This window comes from Doryrhamphus excisus, linkage group LG16 (assembly GCF_037039965.1).
Source record: "Doryrhamphus excisus strain RoL-2023G ecotype Guam linkage group LG16, RoL_Dexc_Guam_v1.1, whole genome shotgun sequence".
Lineage (NCBI taxonomy): Eukaryota > Metazoa > Chordata > Actinopteri > Syngnathiformes > Syngnathidae > Doryrhamphus > Doryrhamphus excisus.
The window spans coordinates 10,254,274-10,278,457 of record NC_136372.1 but is presented as its reverse complement, the minus strand read 5'-3'; the positions used below and the strand labels follow the sequence as shown (position 1 = coordinate 10,278,457).

The following is a 24,184-nucleotide window of genomic DNA, read 5'->3' as shown; positions in this document are numbered from 1 at the left end:
CTTGATGGAAGCCCTTTGATCAATTGGGTTCTTGCTGATTCTGGAAAGTATGTCAGGATGAGAGTATCATCCATACTAAGTAATACATACATGTTGGTATCAGATCTGTTTAGAACCCAGTAGGTAAAGAGAAGGATTTCAATGAGAGACCCAAGCCACTGACGGTAGTGGCGGATTATGATTCGAGGTAGGGGTGTCCCGATCTGATACCGGCTATTGGTAGGGCTATTAGATTGGCCTGCATCTAAAATCTCTGAAAGTTTGTATCTAAAACCTGACTGCCAAACTTTTAGAAATGTGAACAAGCCTTGAATGTTCCAGGTAAAAACCCCATCTAATTCTGTTTTTAACTTTTCTTTTTCTTTGCCACTTTTTTAGAGTTTCTTCACAAGAATTGTTATGTATTTTGTAAATATGTATTGCACATGGCTGTTTTGTGGAAATACTGCATATATTTCAAATCAAACCTTATAATTTTTATACATAAACACATTGTTTTCCTTTGTCTTTCATAGTTATGGACGAGTATATGCTGCCGATCCCTACAACCACACACTCACTCCAGCAGCCGCATACAGCATTGGTGCCATGGTAAGATTGTCATGCCTGTCACATGTCCCTTTTCTCCATCCCTTCCTCACTGCCTGTTTCTTCTATGTTATAATTACACATTTAGTGTTGTATGGAGAAAACTCCATGATGAATTTGGCTCCTCTCTTTGCCGTACATGTCACTTGTTTTAATTGTGTTTTCATTGTTCAGAGCTGTAGTAGGAGCAGGCGAGAGTTGAGGGGGAATAATGGAGACTAAATGGTCAATTATCACATTTTGTTTTGCTGATGAGGGAAATGGCCATCAGAGATTTTAGATCCAAATTGTGAATCACAACGACCTAATCATCATAATTGTGTCCATACTTATGAACCCATTCATTTACCAGTGTACTTAGCAGAAGCGCTGATAGTCCAGGATTATCATCATACAACAGAAACTCTCCTGGGATATCAAGATCAAGTTTATTTTCAAGAAGTTTCAGTTTGCAATGTGGTTGCAATGTTGAATATGAATACAACCAGACATCATCCAACGGCACCTTAAGGTCATATACTGGCATGTTCCTCTTCTGTTCTTTTGTTTAATGGTAGATGGTAAGAAAATACTGAAAAGTCAGAAAACACAATTAATTGGCGAAAAAAAAACCAAGAGACACTTCTTCGCTTGGGACATACCATATTGAAGTCACAGTAATAACAATAAAATGAAGAACAATAAGCTAAGTAGGTGTCTTTTAATGTACCTTCAATGGGCGGTATGTCAATGTAACATATTCACAGTTATTCAAATAACTGTAGCTGTTTTTGAATATTACAAAATCAGGATAACACTTCTGGACTGGTTCATGTCTTTGTAGAGTGTTACATTTTGAAAATGAGCAGGGGATTAAATAATGACAGTGGACAAGCACATTTGCTATTCAGGTTTTTTGTCCTGCGAAAATGGGCCATTTTTTAATAGAAAATATTGTATGTCAAAAGATCCACAGTGGCGACTCCGAACTCAGGAAAAAGCCAAAAGAAACAAACAAAAATCTCATTCACCTAAATTGATAATTGATAATTTATAAATAAGTTATAAATCAGATCAAATGCACGGTATACACATACCACTGTATACAGTGCATCCGGAAAGTATTCACAGCGCTTCACTGTAACATTTTGTCATGTTACAGCGTCATTCCAAACTGAATTAAATTAATGTCTTACCTCAAAATTCTACACAAAATACTCAATTATGACAATGTGAAAAAGGGTTTTTTTTGACATGTTTTGAATTTATTAAAAATAGAAAACAAAAAATCACATTTACATAAGTATTCACAGCCTTTGCCATGAAGCTCAAAATTGAGCTCAGGTGCATCTTTTTTCCACTTCTAAACTGAGCGATCGGGGAAGAAGGGCCTTAGTCAGGGAGGTGACCAAGGCCCCGATGGTCACTCTGTCAGAGCTCCAGCGTTCCTCTGTGGAGAGAGGAGAGCCTTCCAGAAGGACAACCATCTCTGCAGCCATCCACCAATCAGGCCTGTATGGTAGAGTGGCCAGACGAAAGCCACTCCTTAGTAAAAGCCCGTCTGGAATTTGCCAAAAAGCACCTGAATGACTCTCAGACCATGAGAAACAAAATTCTCTGGTCTGATGAGACAAAGATTGAACTCTTTGGTGTGAATGCCAGGCGCCATGTTTGGAGGCAACCAGGCACTGCTCATCACCAGGCCAATACCATCCCTACAGTGAAGCATGGTGGTGGCAGCATCATGCTGTGGGGATGTTTTTCAGCAGCAGGAACTGGCAGACTAGTCAGGATAGAAGGAAAAATGAATGCAGCAATATATAGAGATATCCTGGATGAAAACCTGCTCCAGAGCGCTCTTGACCTCAGTAGACTGGTCATGTACCTTGACCATATAGACAGTAGACATTAGCACACAGCCAAGATCTCAAAAGATTGGCTTCAGAACCACTCCGTGAATGTCCTGGAGTGGCCCAGCTAGAGTCCAGACTTGAATCTGATCGAACATCTCTGGAGAGATCTGAAAATGGCTGTGCACAGACGTCTCCCACCCAACCTGATGGAGCTTGAGACTTATTGCAAAGAAGAATGGGCAAAACTGCCTAAAGATAGGTGTGCTAAACTTGTGGGATCATATTCAAAAAGACTTGAGGCTGTAATTGCTGCCAAAGGTGGATCAACAAAGTATTAAGCAAAGGCTGTGAATACTTATGTAAATGTGATTTTTTTGTTTTCTATTTTTAATAAATTCAAAACATGTCAAAAAAAAACTTTTTTCACATTGTCATAATGGAGTATTTTGTGTAGAATTTTGAGGTAAGAGATTAATTTAATACAGTTTGGAATGAGGCTGTAACATGACAAAATGTAGAAAAAGTGAAGCGCTGTGAATACTTTCCGGATGCACTGTAAATACCCACAATTTTTACATGTTGAAAAGTGATTTTTCTCACTTTGCTCTGCAGTCCTTGAACGCACCATATCGGTATTTTTTACCTGAGGACCGGACAGTATATTATCATAAATGTGCTTGTTAATGCATGACCACAGCATGTATATAAAACGATAGAGGGATTCCTAGTCTAATTCAGTAAGTCCAAAAGAAGTACATTGTTAACGAGCTTGTTTAACCTCGTTACAATGCACAGAAAAGGGCAATAAATATGTGTTGGTGTTTCACATAAGGATTGTGAATGATTTAAAAAAGGTGCAGTTTTCCTTCAATTTTGCTTCTGCGTTTACAATTAGCTATTGGCTTCCTTCGCTGGTAACCAAGCATTTGAAGAAACAGCGTAGTGGAGCTGAAATCAGAGAACATCAACATAATAGGAGAGTTTGGAGGCCAAGGAGTGAACCATGTGTCCAAAATAGATATATTCATGGGTGTATCAATTGGCGGATTTCCACCATTCGCCGGAAGCTTTGGAATGTAACATCGGTAAAATGCACGGGTCACCCACTCAATACTGTCTCACCCAGTTTAGTCCAGTGGAACCTCCAGAGGAGGACATGGACATTCCAAGATGCTGGTTGACTTTCAATATTTACTGTTTTCAAAATAAAACAAAACAAACAGTAGTTCAAGAATTATTTCACTATGAAGTTGTAGACCTGTGGTCCAACTGAATAAATCCGTTTTTAATTTGTTGCCAAACAGTGAAATGTGTTGCCTGCTGTATTTATCTCATGAATATTACTGCTCTAACTTTAATTATGTCATATTTCCTCACATCCACGTACTGTAGAGTGTGACTTTGCAGACTGCTTTTCACAATAGTTGTGCTTCAGCCCCCCTTCCCCGACCCAACCTCTCAGGCATTGTGCATGAGCGTTTCTGCAACGCTGACATCTCCTCACTTAAACTTAATTGAATTTGTCTGTGCTGCTAAAGGCAGTCCAAATGCCACATTAATTCGGCCTGTAAAAGGTGATGAATGTCCTCACGCTTTGGCAGCCCAGTCCATGTTAGTTATTATATTTCTAATTTGGTGGATACCACCTCACCCTGCACTCCTTGGTAATGAAATAATTAGTCATTTTGATAATTAAATCTCCCGTGGCGCTGCAGCCAAAGGGAGGGAGTGAGAGAAGGAAGAATTGACTCAGAGATGGTCAGCTGAAAGGATGGTTGGTTTGTTCACAATGTACAATGGTTTGTTTCAATCCCAGCGCTCAAACTGAAAAGAAATGAAGACATGATGTAATTTAACAGCGGTAAATCAAATTATGCAAGGTTGTAACCTGTCAGTTAAATGCGATTCATTCCTAACAATAAGCATGAATGTGCAATGTTTTATGTAGTTTTCCAAATGCATGCCTGATATACTATTGAATGCTTTATTACTCACCTGTGTTGTTATGTATTACATTAGCTGACTAAAAAGGTCCAGTTAAATGAAGCATGAAAGGTTTCAATATGGGGAATTAATTACTACTGAAGCTCTAAATGTATACTTTATAATTTTTTGTCAATTCAAACATGACAAAACGAAGTACTACAGGTTGGAATTTACTTTCCCGTTTGTTGAAAAGCTTTTTCTCACCAGAAGAATTAATTATATTAAAAAAAATCCTCATTCATCTGCCAAGGTTGTGGGAGGTTGTGTTTTTGCCGGCATCTACATCTCTTTGTCTGTTTGTTTGTTTGTGTTTAAAATAACTTTTAAAGTTCTGAATTAATTTGGATGAAATTTTCTGGAATGGTTAGAAAGGGGATAAGAACTGGATCACTGGCTGGATCGAGGATTTTTTTTTTTCAATGATTCTTTAACATTGCAAGATTAACATTTAACTCGACAAAAAATGGTCACAGCACTCCAAATAATAGGAAGACATAAAAATGAAGCTATAAACATGCAACAAACACCAATATATCTATATATAACCAAGGCACTGTGGAATCTGGAGTTACTCATCATCACAGAAAATGTGATTTTTGTGAATGAATACTAAACTAATATTGATATCATTATGAATCCGATTGCTAATGGTATATTTTCATGGTGAAGGAATCTCATCCCACAATATGGGGGGGTGGGGGGGACTAGGGGAGGAGTTGCTCTGTGACATTTGGCTGCCTAGCCTAAAAAAGCTTGTGAAAAAACAGAAAATCTGAAAAACAGAACCACAACTGAAAAAGGCTATGTTTATAAGTTATACTGTATACTTGTCTATGCTTATAGACAAGTGTATTTTGTGTATATATAGTGTATTTTGAATTCCTGCAATTGGATAAAAATGTAAATACCATAATGTAAAAAGTGTGCTTTTTCCAGAAAAAAAACTTATCCAGAAAAATAAAGATGTCCATGAAAAATGTATGTCTCCCAGTTGGCAACACAGATCAGTAGATGAAGGCTCACTGCCCAGTTGCTATGTGGACAGAATCTTTGCCCATCGATAAAATGCTAAATGTTTGAATTATTTGGGACATCCTAGAGAGAGGTCAACAGTGTTGGACTTAGAAAACCCCTGAGCTACAGTACTGAACTTCATAGCTGAGCTCCTGTAGCCACAGGTTCTTTTTGCATTACTTTTCATTTAGAAACTGGTGGTCTACCAGCGTCCTAGAACAATATGTTTTGCCTTTTGTTTCGGCATTTATATATGGAACCTCGCAAAAGCTGTTACTCACATTTCTCAATAACCATTTAGCAGCCATACTTCAGCATGATCCATCTTCAACTCACACTTTTTTTAAAACCCATCTTTCTCTCACTCTAATTTGTCATGATTGTATCAACTGGGTTTCTTTCATATAGCTGTTGGCATGTTCCCCTGGCATGAAGCGTCTCCCTGTCCTTGCTGCATGACGATTGCTCCGGTCATGGGTTTTCATCCACCATGGGTTTACACTGGAATAACGGTAATGTCATGTTGGAACTGTAAATGGTCCTGGATATATGCGGCTAACATTATGTTTGTACCAGTGACATGCGGTGGCGTTCATGGCTGATGAGGCACTGACTTCTTTGAAGTGTTTTTAGGTCAGTGTTTAAGGTTAATACAAAAAAATGAAACAGCAAAAAGAACTATATTTCACTTTTCTGACAAAAAAAGTTTTTAAATAGTCCAATTTATTTATTCAAAAGCATTTGTGGTCTTAACTTTTATTTTTATATGAAGTACAAGGGAACCTTGGTTAGCCTTTAATACATTCTAGAACAGGGGGGCAAATGTTTTGATTCGCGGGCCGCATTGCTTTCCCAAAATTTGGGGGCCAGACTATGTATATATGTATATATATATATACATATTATTTTATATTTTAACAGTCCACCTGGAAGTATTGTATCTGTAAAGGTGTGTATGTTGTGACCCATTTTTTCAGGAGCACTTTGTAAACAGCAGACCACATCAAATAATGAAATTGATAAAACAGCTACTTAAACAATCGAAAGGTTGGCTCAAGGCATGATGCCAGGTTGTATGTTAAGTTTAAATTAAATACTTTGGCCGTATTCAAACACTTGGTGGGCCGGATGTGGTCCCCGGGCCATAGTTTGCCCACCCCTTTTCAAGAAGGCCTGACTCCAAAGGAAACTTATTCTAACTGAATCGATAATGGAAATTTAATGAATACGTCCAGAAAGACAAAAATTGCAACATCCATCCATCCATTTTAAAGTCGATTTTGATCTGACAAATTTTAAATTTGAGCATCTAACTGCAGCAGATGTTGAACTCAGATGAAAAAAAAGTGTCTCACGTCTCATCACAGGAGTTAACGAGTGACGCTGGGAACATCGAATGGAGGAAGGATTGCAAGGTTTATAGTGTGCCAAAAAATCCACAATCACCAAAAGGCTGGAGTACTGCAGCTCAGGGTAAATGGCTAATTTGCATCGAGATAAGAATTATACAGAGAGCAACAATGAAAGAGAGAGAGGCTCATAGAGTGTGTGACGAAGGAATTATGAGGCTGTTCAATTCTACATCGTCACATTACAGGCACTGTTTGTAAAAAGGCATTCATTTAATCAAAAGTTTAAAGTATATTTTTCTGTAACAAATTTCTATATACTAAATACCCCAAGTTACGACGTTGGCTTATAATTACTGCTTTTATAATGTATGTACAAATCTTTTTTTTCCAAATCTTTTTTTCCTCTTTCAATTTAGTGGGTGCAGCTTATGCTTAGGCTTATGGTAGTTTTACAATGATAGTTTTACATGCAGAAAACAATTCTAAATGCATGTAAACAAGAAGGTGGTGTCTGTGTTGACTTTGCTGCCACATCATGTATTTGGCAACATTCACTTATTACAGGTAAAGATAACCTTAAATTTTCATTGACAACTTTCATTTGGCATTTATATGCATTTTCAGTTGTTTTGTGCATATAAAAATACAATTGGAAAACTCTTAAAAAATATTTTGTGTATTTTTTAGACTTTAACAAACTAGCTAACTACTACCCTAACTGTGTCAGGTAGCAAATAAGAACACATTTGGACATTCGGCAGTGTATTAATAACATGATAGCTAACTGGTAAATACACAAATGAGCTAAAATTTTAGCACACATTTTTTACAATAACCGAAAAACACGTTCACTGGGGCATATGCACCTCAGATTCCACTGTACACGCACCCTCTCCTTGTCCAGGAAAAGCACTTTGTTGTAAACGTCTGATCACCTTCTGTTGAGCCTGCATATATATGTACTGTATATACTGTATATACTGTATATATATGATCCTCCATCTTGGCAGTCAACTTCATTCATTCATTCACCAAAGCATAAAAATATGTATTTCCAGGATTTAACTTGTTACTCTCCAGCTGGTGCAGTTTCTGCTGTCCTTCTGTGGAAGGACGGCCGTGACAAGCACCTTTCAGTTCACGTATGCCAACACAAGTTTAGGATAAGACATATGCCAGTAATTTATTGGTTGATTAGGAAGAATAATGGAAAACACCTTTATTAAAGACATTCCACAGGTTGTAGAAAGTCATGGTGTATCATCCATGTTTCAATATATCATTGCTGACAAACAGAAACTGGCACATGGTCCAAATGTGTGAAGACAGCAGTAGGCAGTTTCTGCCCTGTATTGGATCAGGAAATGTGCAAATAATACATTTGAATTGATAAATATTCATATTGATTTGATGTTATCATTATCCTGTTGATTATTCCTTTCATCTACAAAAATGTGATCAAATGTAATCTTCCCTGACCGCATGTCACTTGGATGTTTTATGTTTTGACTATTTCTTGCTTGGCATACTGTATGGGTATATCAATGGTGGTTGTCGACACATGTTTTTCAGAATACATTCGCCCCGCTGTCAGATGCCAAAACTCGGAGCCATGTGGACGATGTGGGGCTTGTGCTGTCCTCTCTCCAGGCTAGTATATACCGAGGAGGCTACAGCCGCTTTGCTCCCTATTAACAGCACGTCCAATCAAAACTCAACCTTGCAAACAGACAGGAAGAACGTGTGTGTGTGAGAACATGTGTGTGTGTGAGAGAGCGAATGAGATATGCAAGTGCAAGTTGAAAAGAGAGACATTGCTGAGGCCTGGGTATTGCAATACATGCAATTTAAGCATCATTTGAGCATCTCCTAAGCGAGAAAAATATATAAAACTAAAATGACAGCTGATATTTTTCATCTTATACCTCAGATATTTTGTGCTGTGTATTTTGATATTGTGGGTTTTTAATTTATCAAGATTTAAAAGACATATTGTAGTTTATCAGCTGTAGAGGTTTTGTCCATGGTACTAATAGAAAAACTTAGAGTAAAATTAGACCACAGAGGAAATATTTATCAGATTGTTGTACACCAATCTTGTGGGATAAAATGTAACATATTTTCTTTATTTAAAGGCATGTAATTCCATGTTTTTATTTATTTGGGGAAAGACAATGGGGGTAAATGATGCCTTTTTGTGGACAACAGTGTTAAGTTGTGTGTTAAAGAGTGTTTTTCTTTTAATTATCCTGCATTGTCATGCAGTTTGGCAGTTAAGAAATGTTGGAGAACGTTGTCATAGTTACGTTTTAATGCGCAGGATCGGCTAAGTCAAAGCAGTAAGAGATTTTTAAGTCATTATTTCTAGACCATGATTTCCCTATATGAACTATATTCCAGTGGAAGAAGTATTTTATTTGTGTATTGTTTTATTTAGTCTAGTTTCTGTTTAATACGTTGATTTTCCAGACATAAGTCAATGCTTTGGGGAATTTAGTCATGAGCTCAAGTTTAGATGCAAACCCTGCTCGTGTTGATCTCCGTAGGTGATAGGAAAGCGTGAATAGTTTAGTCGGTAAGTAAACGATGTGAGTCAGCACGTTATTCAGACTGTAGCTTTATTGACTCAATAATGTGGTTCTCTCTTACATCACGTCAAGCCAAAGGATCCAGTGGATAGCAACATATCTGGTGTGTTTATGTGTTTAGTCGAGGTTTGACATAAAATAGAGAGGAAGAGGACTGTCATAGAAACCTGAACATGTGTTTATGAGTTAGTTGATTAGTCTGTGAGCTCGAATATGAAACTGAAAGAAGAATCCGTCAGACACGTGGTGCAGTTTGTGGCACTAATGCTTTTTTGTTCTGAGTAGCAATGGTCATTGACATTTTTATAGGAACTTCCAATATATTCATTGGGACATTGATGATTTTTATATTGCTGGAGAGATTTAAAATATATATTGCAGTGGTTGAATGCCACTTTGTACTTTTTTTGTTTCCATGTTTTGGGGTTTTGTTTGCCTTTTTCTTTAATATTTAAAATGAACGGGGGATCAAACAAAATAATCCAACAATGTAATATATTTGAATTGTGCAGTGAAGATGTTCTCTTATATGAAACACATAATGGTATAATGTTTTAGATTTAGGCACATAGATCAGTTGTTAGGGCAAGCTATATTCTTTGCAAAGTCATGTTCTGATTTTCTTTCCAAATAATCACATTGTAGTTACGCAGTATACTGTATATGCTCATAATTGACTTTGTCAAATGTACTATTTTGCACAAATTGTAATTTTTACATAAATCTGAGACATATCAGTGCAGTAGTTGTACATTTTCCCTGTCTTTTTTTTCTCATGTTATTGTTAGTGACACCTTACTTTTCAAGGCTCTCAACCTTTACTCTTTGAAAAGTAACTGTTTGAATATTACACAATTATATACATAAGAGAAGTGAATCAATTGTGAAGAGATAATGTAAATACAAGTTAATCTGTAGTGTATTTGAACCACGCTACTTGGGGAACGGGAGTTTGGCTATAGCTACGGTGCCACTCCCTGCACCGCATTCTGTTTACAGATGATCCAAATTAGCATCTCTTCTTTTTGTATCTATCATAAACGACAGAGGGAAAACCCTCAGATGCACCTCATAAAAGGCAGCCGTAAAGGTACATGGCCAGTTTGTGTGCTCTGAGTGAGGATGTATGCTCCGAAACAGGACGACTGAAGGTCTGCACTATGCTGAATGTCTGACTCTGCAACTACTTTATCCAAGTGCTGCTTCCAGTAGGTGTTGTGGTTCAAAACAAGGCTTCCTGCACCGTCATTGTATGTGCATGTATTATGGTTCTTCCACTTATCAATAACCATAAATAAAGTTTTGTTTTCTCAAGATTCTCCACTTGGTTTCCTCTGTGAAAAGACTTGAAGAGAGATGTCGATGAGATATTTATTTCACTATTTGTATGCTTTAGTACAAACATTTTGTTGCACTAATTGAAATTAGGTCTGCACAGCGACGGGTGGTTAGCATGCAGGCCTCACGGCTAGGAGACCCAAGTTCAATTCCACCCTCGGCCATCTCTGTGTGGAGCTTGCATGTTCTCCCCGTGCATGCGCGGGTTTTCTCCCACATTCCAAAAACATGCTAGGTTAATTGGCGACTCCAAATTGTCCATAGGTATGAATGTGAGTGTGAATGGTTGTTTGTCTATATATGCCCTGTGATTGGCTGGCGATAGACAGCTGGGATAGGCTCCAGCATTCCGTGACCCTTGCAGTAGAATATGAATGAATGATAATTGAAATTACAAAAGGAAAAACAGTATTCATCTGGAATTTTGGGTCTGACAAAAGTTCCCCAAAATATTGCGCATATTTCCTCTAAAGTGACTAGCAACAAATCTAGCTATTTTTTCTGGCATTGCCGGGGACTTTTCTGGTGTGGTGAAAGCACGTATTGTTCTGCATTTTGTGTTCTCATTGACCAGCAGCAGGTGCTGTTGACAGGTCCGCCCTGCTCAAAGGCATCGACAAGCCATGCTATGGCAAATCAATCACACATGTGTGAGCCGCAATGGGGGTGGAGCTCGCCCCATTTTACACAGTGACATCTAAAAGCCAGGATAAAAGAGATGGGTGTTTACTGTGTTTATATTTTTTGTTAGTCTACTGCTACTCTTTATTAGTAAAATGAAGTGGATTATCTTACAATTCTTCGGGGAAAGTCATTGATAAGCCTACTGTATTGCTATATTTATTATGAAGCTTTGTTGCCTTTACCTACATTCACCAGGAGAGTACCACACTGAGTCATGTTAATATGAGCCATAGAATAAATACAACATCATCTATTATTTGCTGTTCAATTGTGCTCATTTTAAAAAGTTCCCAATAGCCAACATGTGATGGGAGAAGTTTGGGAGGTGCTGGCCGAGATAAAATATTTTATTTTAATTATTTAATATTAATAAATGATAAAGCAAGAATCAAGTTTATTTCTACTTCTAAACATAATTGAGGTCTTTTTTACTCACCTTTGTTGTGTTCTGCTTTTTACCTACATCATTGTACATCACTTACAAATGATATGCAAATTAGATGATGACTCATGACTTCTCGGACACCAATAGCTACTTTTCATACTGAAAAGTTGGAACAGTGCCCACCGAGAGTATATAGTACACAGCCAGAAAATCTTGAAGCTTCGTACTGTTGTGCTCATCAAACCATTCATCTTCCTGCTTATCCCAGGGCTGCCTGCCATTACACAAGCTGTACAAGAAACACTATTTGTTAAGTTCATGCACAAAGACCTGTTCACTTCCTCGTTTTCTTCACAATGCTTCTGCGGCATCACATATAGTAGTAAAAGTATTAAAGGTATGAACGTACAGTAGAGTGAAAAAATGTTTGCCCCATTCCTGATTTCTTTTTTTTTTTTTTTGCATGTTTGTCAAACTAATCAAAAAATTCTGTTTTAAATTAAACATGTTACTCTTAAGGTAGAGAAAATAAACCCAAACCTGCATGGCCCCGAGTGAAACAGTGGTTTCCCCCTAAACCTAATAACTGGTTGGGCCACCCTTAGCAGCAACAACTGCAATCAAGCGTTTGTGATAACCTGCAATGAGTCTCTTCCAGCGCTGTGGAGGAATTTTGTCCCACTCATCTTTGCAGAATTGTTGTCATTCAGCCACATTGGAGGGTTTTCTAGCATGAAGCCTTTTTTTTTTTTGTCCCATCCAGCCATTGGGGCAGATAGTATTGTTGATCTAAATGCCCTTACATGCTAGACAGATTTGCTCTGTGTCAGGAAAGGTGTTGGCTACAACTTCCCTGTACCATGAAATTTTATCTGCCGTTATTTGATGTTTTTGTTATGCCATTTGGAGCGACTGGACCGGAGCAAGAAGAAGAACAGAAAAGAAGAAGAGAAAGGTGGGGTGGGGGGGGGCAGTAGAGGGAGAGACAAAAACAGCAGCAACAAGAATTCCCATAACAACAACAGTGACAAACAGAACAGTTAAATGTCAATGATGGCTAAGGGTCACAATGGAGATGATATCAGTGAAATGAAACAGTCCAACTTACCAGTAGCAATAGTAACAATAAAGACATGACCCATGATAGTAAACACAATTACAGCCATACGGTTACAGTAATTAAAATCTCACTGCTTGACATCATTATTACTGTAATAATAGCATACCAATAGCATATAGACATCAGGGATAAGATGGTAGATTGTATAGAGAAGCACCCATGTGCTGTGAGTGTCCATATGGAGGTGTGTACTTCTGTGTATATATTTGTATATGTGTGCATATGTGTGCTCGTGTATGTGAATGCGAGTGTGTGAATGCGTAATTGTCACTGAGAATGACAAAAGGAGAGAGACTGCCTTCTACCACCCAGCAAACCCCGCCCCGCGCACCCAGGTCAAGCCCCCACCGCCAGAGATCCTCCGGCCCCGTGGGTGTGGGCAAAGCCAGGGCCAAGACCCGCCCCCGAAGCAACTCCCCGAAGAGACCAGCAAGAGGCCATAGAGGAACAATCCCAACCGGCAACAAGGCGCCAGCAGGCCGGAGGAGAGCCGCACCCCCGAGACCAGCGGGAGACCATACCCCACTAGGGCAGAAGGGCATCGAAGGCCACACACCCGTGGGCACAGGGGCGCCCCCGCCAGCCGGAAGGGAGCCCGTCCACGGCCGGAGGCACCGCCCCCTGCCCCCCACACACCCCCAGGAAGCAGAACCCGGCCCGCCCCAGGTAACCCCAGGCCTGACCACCGACATAGGACCGCCCCGGCCAGGACAGAAGAGGCCCGGGCACACTGCCCCACGGAGGACCGGGCGGTATAGATGGAACGCCCTGCGCCAGACCCCCGCAGAGCCCCCCCCCCCCCCCGTATATATATATGGCCATATACACACACACACACCCACACATATATATATATATATACGTATATATAATTATAATAAAACTAATAATTATTTATCTAAGTATTTAAAACAATAAATACATAAAATAATCTCAGACACACGCGCACACCCCATCCACTCAATACACACACACGCAAGCACACACTGTGGACGTCCCCGGGTGGGGCGTCCGGGGCATCACAGGGCGGGGGACCCAGGGGTCCCAGACCCACAACCAGGCCGCAAGCCCAGGGAGGTACGGACCGCCAAGGAATGGCACCCCCAGACTCCCCTCGACCACGGCATCAGGGCTACGGCAGTGTGGCAGACAAAGGAGCGGGCGAGGGGAGAAGGCCCGCACATGAGCAAGCGGAGGGGGTGAGCAGGCGAGTGGTGAGGCGCTCCACCACGCCGGCCGACACCCGCCGGGCAGCTCACCCCCGTGAGGGAGAGCCATAGCTCCAAGTCATGGGGAGGCCAGGCACCAGAGCAGAGGAGTTAAGACCAGCGCAAGGCCACCGACGGACCCCACCATCCACCGGGAGGGCCAACCGCCCCCCGCCCCCAGAACCAGCAGCGCTCCACCCACGTACCGGAGAACCATCCCCGACGAGCCCTAAGGCAAGACTGGGGATGGGCAAAGACAGGGACAGCGATGACCTTAAAAAGCCATGAAGCCTTTTTAAGGTCATGCCACAGCATCTCAATAGGATTCAGGTCAGGACTTTGACTAGGCCACTCCAAAGTCTTCATTTGGTTTTTCTTCAGCCATTCAGAGGTGGACTTGCTGGTGTGTTTTGGATCATTGTCCTGCTAAAGAACCCAAGTTGGTTTCAGCTTGATGTCAACAACAGATGGACGGACATTCAACCAAGAAAAGAGGGTGAAGAGGAAAAAATATTGATTCTGTTGTCATTTTTGAAATCTTATTACTGTTTTTTGGGAGGGGGGGTGACAATGGATGGATGACAAACATGTCAAACATGACACACAAACATGTGTAATAACAAAAATAAATTGGCTTGTCCAACACAAGCTTTACATTGTAAAGCAAGGGTCTCAAACTAGCAACCCACAAGCATAATGTTTTGTTGCCCCGTATTTGACATCAAAATTTAGTGCAGCCCCCACACACTGGGGAAGTGGTGAGTGGCACTTTAGCTTGCTTAAAGGAAGACAGCTCTATGATTGGGCAAGCAATAAGTAGACAGCCCCCCTTATCCGGGGTCAGGTTGCAGGGGCAGCAGTCTGAGCAGAGAAGCCCAGACTTCCCGCTCCTCTCACTACTTCCTCCAGCTCCTCCCGGAGAATCTCGAGGCGTTTCCAGGCCAGTTAAGAGACATAGTCTCTCCAATGTGTCCTGGGTTTTCCTCAAGGCTTCCTGCCGGTAAGAGCTGTGCCCTGAACGCTTCACCGAAGAGGCATTGTGAGGTGGTTTTGACATCTTGTGTCAAAACCTCCTCATCTGACTTCAATGTGGAGGAGCAGAGGCTGTATTCCAAGCTTCTCACCCTATTTCTAAAAATGTCTTTGGCCATAACTGCAGCACTTAAAGGGAAAGACCAACGGATTTTAACCAGCTTTCAGTCTTTTCGAGTTGTTTTTTAAGGTATATTCGTGCCAACGACGCCAGAAAATAATTAACCTTAACTAAGTAATCATTTTAATTACCTTCCGGAAGTGACGCACTGGGTTCATCTCGCCCAATACAACAACAACATAACACACTGATCTTACCTGCAGCGGGCTACACAGTTGATCGATCGCATGCAAGTTTACTTCTAATATGCCTGCTTGCCTGCTTGTTCCATTTAAAAGTCACTTGTAACGAGTGAGTGATCTTAAAACTTCTCATACCTATGCTTGGTTTGATCCAGAGTGTCCTGAACAAGTTACACGAAGAGGTAGAGTTCTGTAAATACATACGCATTTGTTAGAGTTCCTCTAGGTCCTCTTGGCTTTGGAAATCTTCTCCAGTTGTACTGGTGGCTCCTGAAGTAGGTGTCTAGCACAGCTTCATTTAGGTGAGCCACGAAATCTGGGTGCTCAGTCACACACTTCTGTACATAGCCTGGATGCTCGTCGTCTTCTTCCACATCGGTTGGCTCAGGGTCGAATTGGTCCACTATTGTTTGTGCTTGTTGGATTTCATGACAGCACACACATTCGTCTTCTGTCGGCATGGCTTGGCATTTCTGGCATGTGCACCAGTAGTCGCCGGTAACCCGGCCGGCTGGTATGGCCGCCATTGTGGTTGTTCTGTCCGCCTCTTCAGCCGCTCTTCTCCTGGCTTCTACTTCTTCTGCTGTCAAGTTTGGCTCAAATTGGTAAGGCCGAATGGTTCCTCGATGAAAAAATTCATCTTCAGAAGACGAACTATTCCCAGAAGACGCCATAGTCTCATATGGCAAGTGAAGTTGGTCGGTCGTGTGTAGCGTGTCAATGGCAGTCAGTGTGTTATGTTGTTGTTGTATTGGGCGAGATGAACCCGGTGCGTCACTTCCGGAAGGTAATTAAAATGATTACTTAGTTAAGGTTAATTATTTTCTGGCGTCGTTCGCACGAATAGACATTAAAAAATAACTCGAAAAGGCTGAAAGCTGGTTAAAATCCGTTGATCTTTCCCTTTAATAGTAAGTTGCCCATAATAGTGCAAATAATAATATGAATAATAATTCAAATAAATAAAAATTCAATAATAATAATAATATGGGCTGCTGCGCTTCACTGGCAATCCCATAATGACAATGATTCAAAACATAAAATTCCACAGGACAACTCAGTATCAAAATACCGCAATATGGCACCTACAGCATTTAAAACATCCATCAAAAATTCATTAGGGTGCCAGGTGAGTCCCAGCTGACTTTGGGAGGGAGGTGGGGTCCACATAAGATTAATTGGCCGTCAATCACAGGGCACATACAGAAAACTGTTCACACTCACACATACCTGTCAAACCTCGCATTTAAAAAGAAGGAAAATAGCGGAATAAGGTTTGAAAAACCAGAGTGTTCACTGACAATACACTGCACCATTGTCCTGGCAGATTGATTTTTTCATTCATCAAAAAAAAAAAAAAATAAAAAAGTGTTTAACCTGGAGGGCGATGCGAAAGAAGATCAAAGTACAGGAGTTGGTGAATAAAATGTGTTTTCTGCAGAAAATCCAGAATTTGCTCCAATGCTCCACTGTTCAATGTGAGGCTGCATGGTGAACAAGTGGTTAGCACGCAGGCCTCAGAGCTAGGAGACCCAAGTTCAATTCCACCCTCGGACATCTCTGACAAATTTATACGTCTTTTAACTGTTTTTTTTTTTTTTTGCGCTGGAGGCATAAAGAGGTGATGACACAACTCCACAATAGAAGAGAGTATATGTTTTGTGCAGACAAAAAAATGGCCACAAAGTGCATTTTATAAGAATCCATAGTAATACACACTGCAGAGCAACCAGAAAGTGAAAAGTGTTGTAGCGTTGAAGAGTTTACGCGTTGAGGAGAAATTTTAATGCATTCACCAGCATGCAGGGGCGCACAAACATATGCACGCACACAGGCATGCGCAAATGCATGCACATACACAGTTCAGTTGAACAAGTGAAAATTGTAAAAAAAAAAATAATAATGGTGTTAAATTTCCAAGTAAATGGTTGTTTTTGTGTAATACAACCATTTTTGTGTTGTTTATGTTGTGGCATCGTTGTTTAGACATTCATTCATTCATTCATTTTCTACCGCTTATCCTCACGTGGGTTGCAGGGGTGCTGGAGCCTATCCCAGCTGTCTTCGGGCGAGAGGCGGGGTACACCCTGGACTGGTTGCCAGCCAATCACAGGGCACATATAGACAAACAACCATTCACACTCACATTCATACCTATGGACAATTTGGAGTCGCCAATTAACCTAGCATGTTTTTGGAATGTGGGAGGAAGTCTCCGGAGAAAACCCACGCATGCACGGTGAGAACATGCAAACTCCACACAGAGATGCCCGAGGGTGGAATCGAAGTTGTTTAGACATTACGACTAAATATTTTTTTGTCAAAATGAAAGTTATGCTTGACATGTGTCTTCACATTAGCCTTATTTTCTGTTTTTTTGGGTTTTTTTGAGAACTGATGTTTTCTGAAACTTCTACTGCTGATTACTAAATAATGGAAAAGGCAGAAACAAACTTTTTTTCTGATGAAAGATGGGAGTCGAACCTTTCTTTTGGTATGTTCCATGTCTACATAGCCCAAGGGCACAATATTCTGTATGCCTTGAAAAATCTGTCAAAATCATCAAAAATAGCCTCTTCCGAGAGGGACGGCTTTTGAAAAATGGTTAAGAGTGAATGAGTTTAGCAGCATAGCAGTTTCATTGTTGAGATGTCCTCCTCTCAATAAACTCTCTTCTTCCCTTCCAACACCCCCTTCCTATGTGCAAGTCAACCACAGGGATAAAAAAGTAAGGAGTTGTAAGGGTCAGTGTGAGTTATTTAGGCTCTGGCTCATACTAAAACTTGACACTGATAGGAACAGAAGTCATACGTGGGCCGAGGTCTGTATTATGTTAGGCTTCCCTGACAACTATAATATATCTGTCACGGTTCGGCTTGAGAGCTTTAATGTTCAACCCCAGGATGCAGAGAGCAGGACCAATAGCAGGTAAATTATGTTTATTGCATGCAATAATTGCAGCAGCAAGAAAAAGCAACTCAGGTAGCTGACGGACAAACCACAATGATCCAACGAAAGGAGACGCACACACCTGAACTAAATAGACACAAATTAGGGACAGGTGTGGGTGATTGGGACAACGAAGGAAGACAGGGCAAAGACAGGAAGTCCAATACAAAATAGGAGTGTCCCAAAAGGTAAACCCAAAGCCCAGACAGGAAACTATGACAAACTGTCACACAGGAACCCACACAGGGCATGACAATATTTTTCTCCAGTACTATGAGCACAGGAATCTGGAAGGCGATAAAATGTACATATAAAGATTCGCACCACTCCACAAGGCTGTAAAAGCCGAGTCAGCATAGCATCCTTTTGCAAATACTTTAATTGACATGACTGTCTGTCCTTGTTTCCTTCCTATTAACAAAGACCTTTAATTTAAATGGTGGAATTATACAGAAATGCAAAAAATTAAGCAATTTTAAGTTTGATTAAGGGTTCACATTCCGCAAGTTAATTATGTCTCACTAGTGAGAAATAGGTGATCAATAATTCATGGAAACGTCCACGCCAATGAATATGTCAGATGGGTATTATTCAAATGGTCAAATTATTTGGACACATTATTCCTTTCTCATTTATAAATTGCCTTATTCAATGCTTCATTTGGCTCATTTATGTTGTGTATGTGAATGCACCACAAATATGTTGTAATATTTTTCTCAAATTTTTTGGTGTATGTCTTATGACGTATGAAAATGAAATCTATGCTTGATTTAAATCTGTGTACAATTTCTTTTCATGTTAATTTCTTGTAATAAGTATAGTTCAGAAATAAATTGCAAGTACTTAAAAATAGGGAGCTACTTTTCAATCACCCTGTACATCTACTCACCAGGGACGTCAATACCCTCCTCAGTCAGCCATTGTGGGAAAGACTTGGCTCGTTGAAGAGTTTTGGTCTGATCAGCAAATCAGAGGAAGGAAAAGTGCTGATGAAATTGTGGGCCGACTCTCTGGCTTTGAGAGGTGAATCAGAAGTCTATCAAAAATTTGTATTTGTGTTTAAAAAACATGCTCATTGTCACGCTCTGTGATTGGCCAGCCACACACAGCAACCACCTCTCCCTAGGAATCTGCAGGCGGCCACAGAGGAGCTCGGTGGTGTCTTATTCATGTCCACGGTGCAATTGGAAAGTTAAAAACAGCTCGTCTTGCGTTGTTCACACTGCCTTCACATTAGTAGGTTTACTTCAGCTCACCTCTATTTTGGTTTTGTCTCGTAACGTACACGGTGCATTTGACAAGACAGCACTGTGCAGGTTTGTATTACGTCGGTCACTTATGCATCAGGGGTCGCATGAAATGTATTTTTGTCTTATTCCATACAGTCATCATAAAACAGGCGTGCTACTTAAAACATAGACATTTTGTAAATTTTCAGTTGGCAGTACACAGACAATGGTAACAGTAACCAATGGACTGCCGCATTGACTAGCCACCATATTAGGTACACCTGCACAGTAGCTGCATCAAACACTCAAATATTACACCGCTCTCAATATGTTGCAGTATACACATTGCAATCTTCAAACTTGTTTCGTACTTGGTGCATTTCACAATAGAGCTGGATTTGACTCGTGTCACTGCGGGTCGCTTACACACATACACAATACACATATAGTGGGATAATAATAAATACAGTAAAGTCTCGTTATATCGATATTGTCGGGAGTCTGAAAAAATATCGATATAACCGGACTGTCGATATAGCCGATCCTGCGCCGAACTGCATTAAAAGTGGGCAATAATGCACTCGACATTGTTCTATAGTATAGAACAATGTCGAGCAGCTTAAATCAATCTTTGCTTAAGGATTTCAATACCAAAAAAGAACACGGCGAACGGCTGCGTCCAGTCAACTTTATTTTTCACACTTCCACCACCAGAGCACAGCACACACACCGATTGCCGCACTTCCTGGTTCACAGGTCATGCTCAACCCGCCCCACATAGCTGGCCAAACACATGCCTGCAACAGAAGAACCAACTGCGTTCGTGGTTTCTCTCGTGTGTATAGATTCTATACACACGAGAGAAACCACGAACGCCAGCATGTACATGTGAAAAACAGTGATTATTGCAAGCGATAAAAAGATATCTGAATACAACACAATTAAATACATGTATTTGTACGCTTGTGTCTTCGTTGGAATAGGTGTGTATGCTATGTCAGTTGGTTCTTCTGTTGCAGGCATGTGTTTCGCCAGCTATGTGGGGCGGGTTGAGCATGACCTGTGAACCAGGAAGTGCGGGAATCGGTGTGTGTGCTGCGCTCTGGTGGTGGAAGTGTGAAAAATAAAGTTGACTGGAAGCAGCCGTTCGCCGTGTTCTTTTTTGGTATTGAAATCCTTAAGCAAAGATTGATTTAAGCTGCTTTTGTATCGATATAAGCAGACCAAATTGGCTGGCGGGAGATGAAAAGGGCATTGTAGTAACCGGATTATCATAATAACCGGGTATCGTACTAACGGAACTAATTATATCATAAAAGACTAGAAATTTGCTGGGAAATGAAAATAGTATCGTAATAAGCAGTACTTCGATATAACCGATATCAATATAACGAGACTTTACTGTATAGCAACTTCTGATCATTGCATGTCAATTTTAGACTTAAAATACACCTCACCCACTTCCAGTTAAAACACGTCCACTTCTGTTTATGCCCCACCCGTTCAGAGTACAGATACGTACACAGACAATTTACTTGGGTGAACAAACACAGTACAGATACAGATAATGGTGTACTCGCTCAACCCTACAGGTTACATTTTAATGGCATTACAGTGTTGCCTTGTTTAATATCATTCATTCTTTCCAGAAGGTCAAACCCCAACTGACTTGAAGTAAATTTTCCCATAGAAAATTATGAAAACCCATTACATTGATTCCAGACACCAAAAAAAAGTGAACACATAACACATTTCATAGACAATAAATATAGTTTTACATGCAGAAAATAATGTAAAAATAATTAGAAATGACAAATGAATGGGCAACTGAACATTTAACATCACTTTTACCTAATTTACAAAATAACACAAAATTAGAACATTCTGCTGCAACCACAATTTACAAAAAAAAAAAAAAAAACAGAGAACAGAGAACAAAGAGGAGCGCTCCATACAGCATTTGAGTTTTGGGGCATTTTTGCTGCACTTACAATACTCACAGATAATTGAATTTTCGGACTATGTAAAGATTGAAACTACATATGTCAAGAAACTTTAGACTCATTGGCAATAGAACATAGCGTGGTTTCAGCAAAATCATCTGCTTTTGACCAAAAACCAAAGAAAATTGGCTTTTTCTCCATAGAAGCAAATTCAAGCAGAATGATCTGAACAGTTGTTCACTTTTATAAAACAACAAAAACAACATAGGGAAAAAGATTTTGATGATGGAATAACTGCATTTAGAACATAACACAAAACATAACAATATATGTGTGTGCACCTCAGCTGATGATAGAGCCACTCCCGTCATATTCAGAATTTTAGAATGCCTGACAGATCTGATACTATTGACCTTTTTTCCCTCCAAAACATGATTTCATTTCATAATGTTCATGAAAAAAGCAAAGTGAACAAAGGGAAGTAATGTCTACTGTTTTTATCCACTTAAACCTAGATATTTGGTACATACGTACATCTTTTGCAGCAATAACAGCAGTACATCTCTCTGGCATAGTGTCACTAAATTTCCTGAGAACTTCAACACCAATTTTATCCCACTCTTCCTGTAACTCGGGATAAAGGGCAAGTTTCTTTTCCAACTTGCCTCAAATCTGCTGGATGGGATTGACGAAGGAGCATGATTTGACAGTGAAATAGGCCTAACTTGTTATTAGTAAGGGCAATTATCTAAACGTCCTTATGATGGCTGTATTCTATGGTTTATAAAGCATAACGATGACTTGCAGATATTTCATTTGTTTTATGGGCAATGTCATGGCCCATTCAACAAAAACAACCGAAATCTCTAAAAGGGGATCTATTATGCTAATTTTTCAGCCCTTTGTATTGAGTCGTGGACTCCTATAGAGCAGCTACACACAAAGCTTTCTAGATCATCTAGAATCTGCACCTATTCCAGATGTATTTCTTTGGATTTCGTGCTTCCTGTGAAAACGGTCTGTTTTTATTTCACCCACAGCCCACCTTCAGGCATGCCCACTCCCAAGTCAAACTCAACCATGGATCAGCAATGATTTATAATTAATACAGTTCAGTAGAAGAGTGAAGCCGTGAAATTCAAAGTGCAATGTGGTGAGGGTAGATTGGGTGTTCCGAGACTACCAGTCAATGGCGAAAAACCACAAGTAACTAATACGGCCATTAAAAAATTTCTATTTTTGACACAATGAATTAAGAATGTACGGGCATCTAATTCAGATCTTCTTGTTCAGCAATGTAGTGTTAAGTTGTTGTTCTTCATGGATGTTTTCCATGTGTTCTGCCATTTATTAAACAGATAGATTATATCCATGCACTTTAAAATTAACTTTTTTCAGCTTCAGCAACATTAATTTTGTCTCCTCGTTGGTATAAACCTGTCCCCTCTGTCTGGCTTAGTCTTCTTCCCTTGTCAATTTAATGTTGTTATGGGATTCGTCATTAATCCTCCACAGAGACCGGGGGCGAATGCGCAGAAAGTGCACTCAGTGTAAGCGTATTCATGCAAGAGGGATTTGGTTTCTAACTGCATAATAATTTGTGTTAATTCGACCTTGAAAAAGGTCACAATCTCATATTTTTTTAGATGCTTTCAACCAAATTCATGCAAAACAGGCGGTCCTCAGGTTATGTTTGAGCCATGTTCTAGACCAGGGGTGGGCAAACTACGGCCCGGGGGCCACATCCGGCCCGCCAAGTGTTTGAATACGGCCCGCCCGTTCTTTCCAAAGTATTTCATTTCAAGTCAACACACAAGCTGGCATCATGGCTTGAGCCGACATTTTCATGGTTTGGCGGTTTTATCAATTTTGTTATTTCATGCGGTCTGTTGTTTACAAAGTGAAAAAAGGGACACGAGCACATAAAAATAATAATAATAATAATAATAATATTAAATAATAAATGTATTCTTATTATTATAAATTTATAACGCACTTTACATCAAATAAATGATATCAAAGTGCACATATAGCAGATTGCATGACACTTTTACAGATACAGATATTTCGTTATTTCATGCGGTCTGTTGTTTACAAAGTGCTCCTGAAAAAAGGGACACAAGCACATAATAATAATAATAATAATAATAAATAATGAATTTATTATTATTATAAATTTATAGAAATTTGGGTTGTCTGATCTTGGCTTTTTTGCCAAAAACCGATATGCCGATATTGTCCAACTTTCATTTTCCGATACTGATATCAGGAGACCCGAGTTCAATTCCACTCTCGGCCATCTCTGTGTGGAGTTTGCATGTTCTCCCCGTGCATGCATGGGTTTTCTCCGGGTACTCCGGTTTCCTCCCACATTCCAGTGATTCCTGTGATTGGCTGGCGACCAGTCCAGGGTGTACCCCGCCTCTCCCCCGAAGACAGCTGGAATAGGCTCCAGCACCCCCTGCGCCCATCGTGAGGCTAAGTGGTAGAAAATGAATGAATGTATTTTTTTGTTTTAGAATGCACCCTGGGCCAATAAAGGCCTCACTTTGGACACCCCAGTTGTCGTGTTGCAGTTACTGCATTTGTACAGTGGCAGAAGGAAATACACTAAATTAAGTTATCCTTACCAG

At 40.1% G+C, this 24,184-nt stretch overlaps 1 protein-coding gene across 14 annotated transcripts in view; it reads left to right on the top strand.

The window, feature by feature from the left end:
• The window catches only part of rbfox1 (RNA binding fox-1 homolog 1), a 197,051-nt gene extending 186,377 nt beyond the window's left edge, over window positions 1–10,674 (top strand). For 8 of the 14 annotated variants that reach the window (XM_058049648.2, XM_058049650.2, XM_058049645.2 and 5 more), the window contains 3 exons: window positions 516–591; window positions 6,788–6,893; window positions 8,345–10,674. In XM_058049648.2, coding sequence (XP_057905631.1) covers window positions 516–591; window positions 6,788–6,893; window positions 8,345–8,427 — 265 coding nt within the window. In that variant the 3' untranslated portion in view covers window positions 8,428–10,674. Of the gene's footprint in view, window positions 1–515; window positions 592–5,828; window positions 5,933–6,787; window positions 6,894–8,344 lie in introns of those variants that run through there. The other 6 variants (XM_058049652.2, XM_058049646.2, XM_058049649.2 and 3 more) reach the window with 3 other exon arrangements.
• The last annotated feature ends 13,510 nt before the right edge of the window (window positions 10,675–24,184 follow it).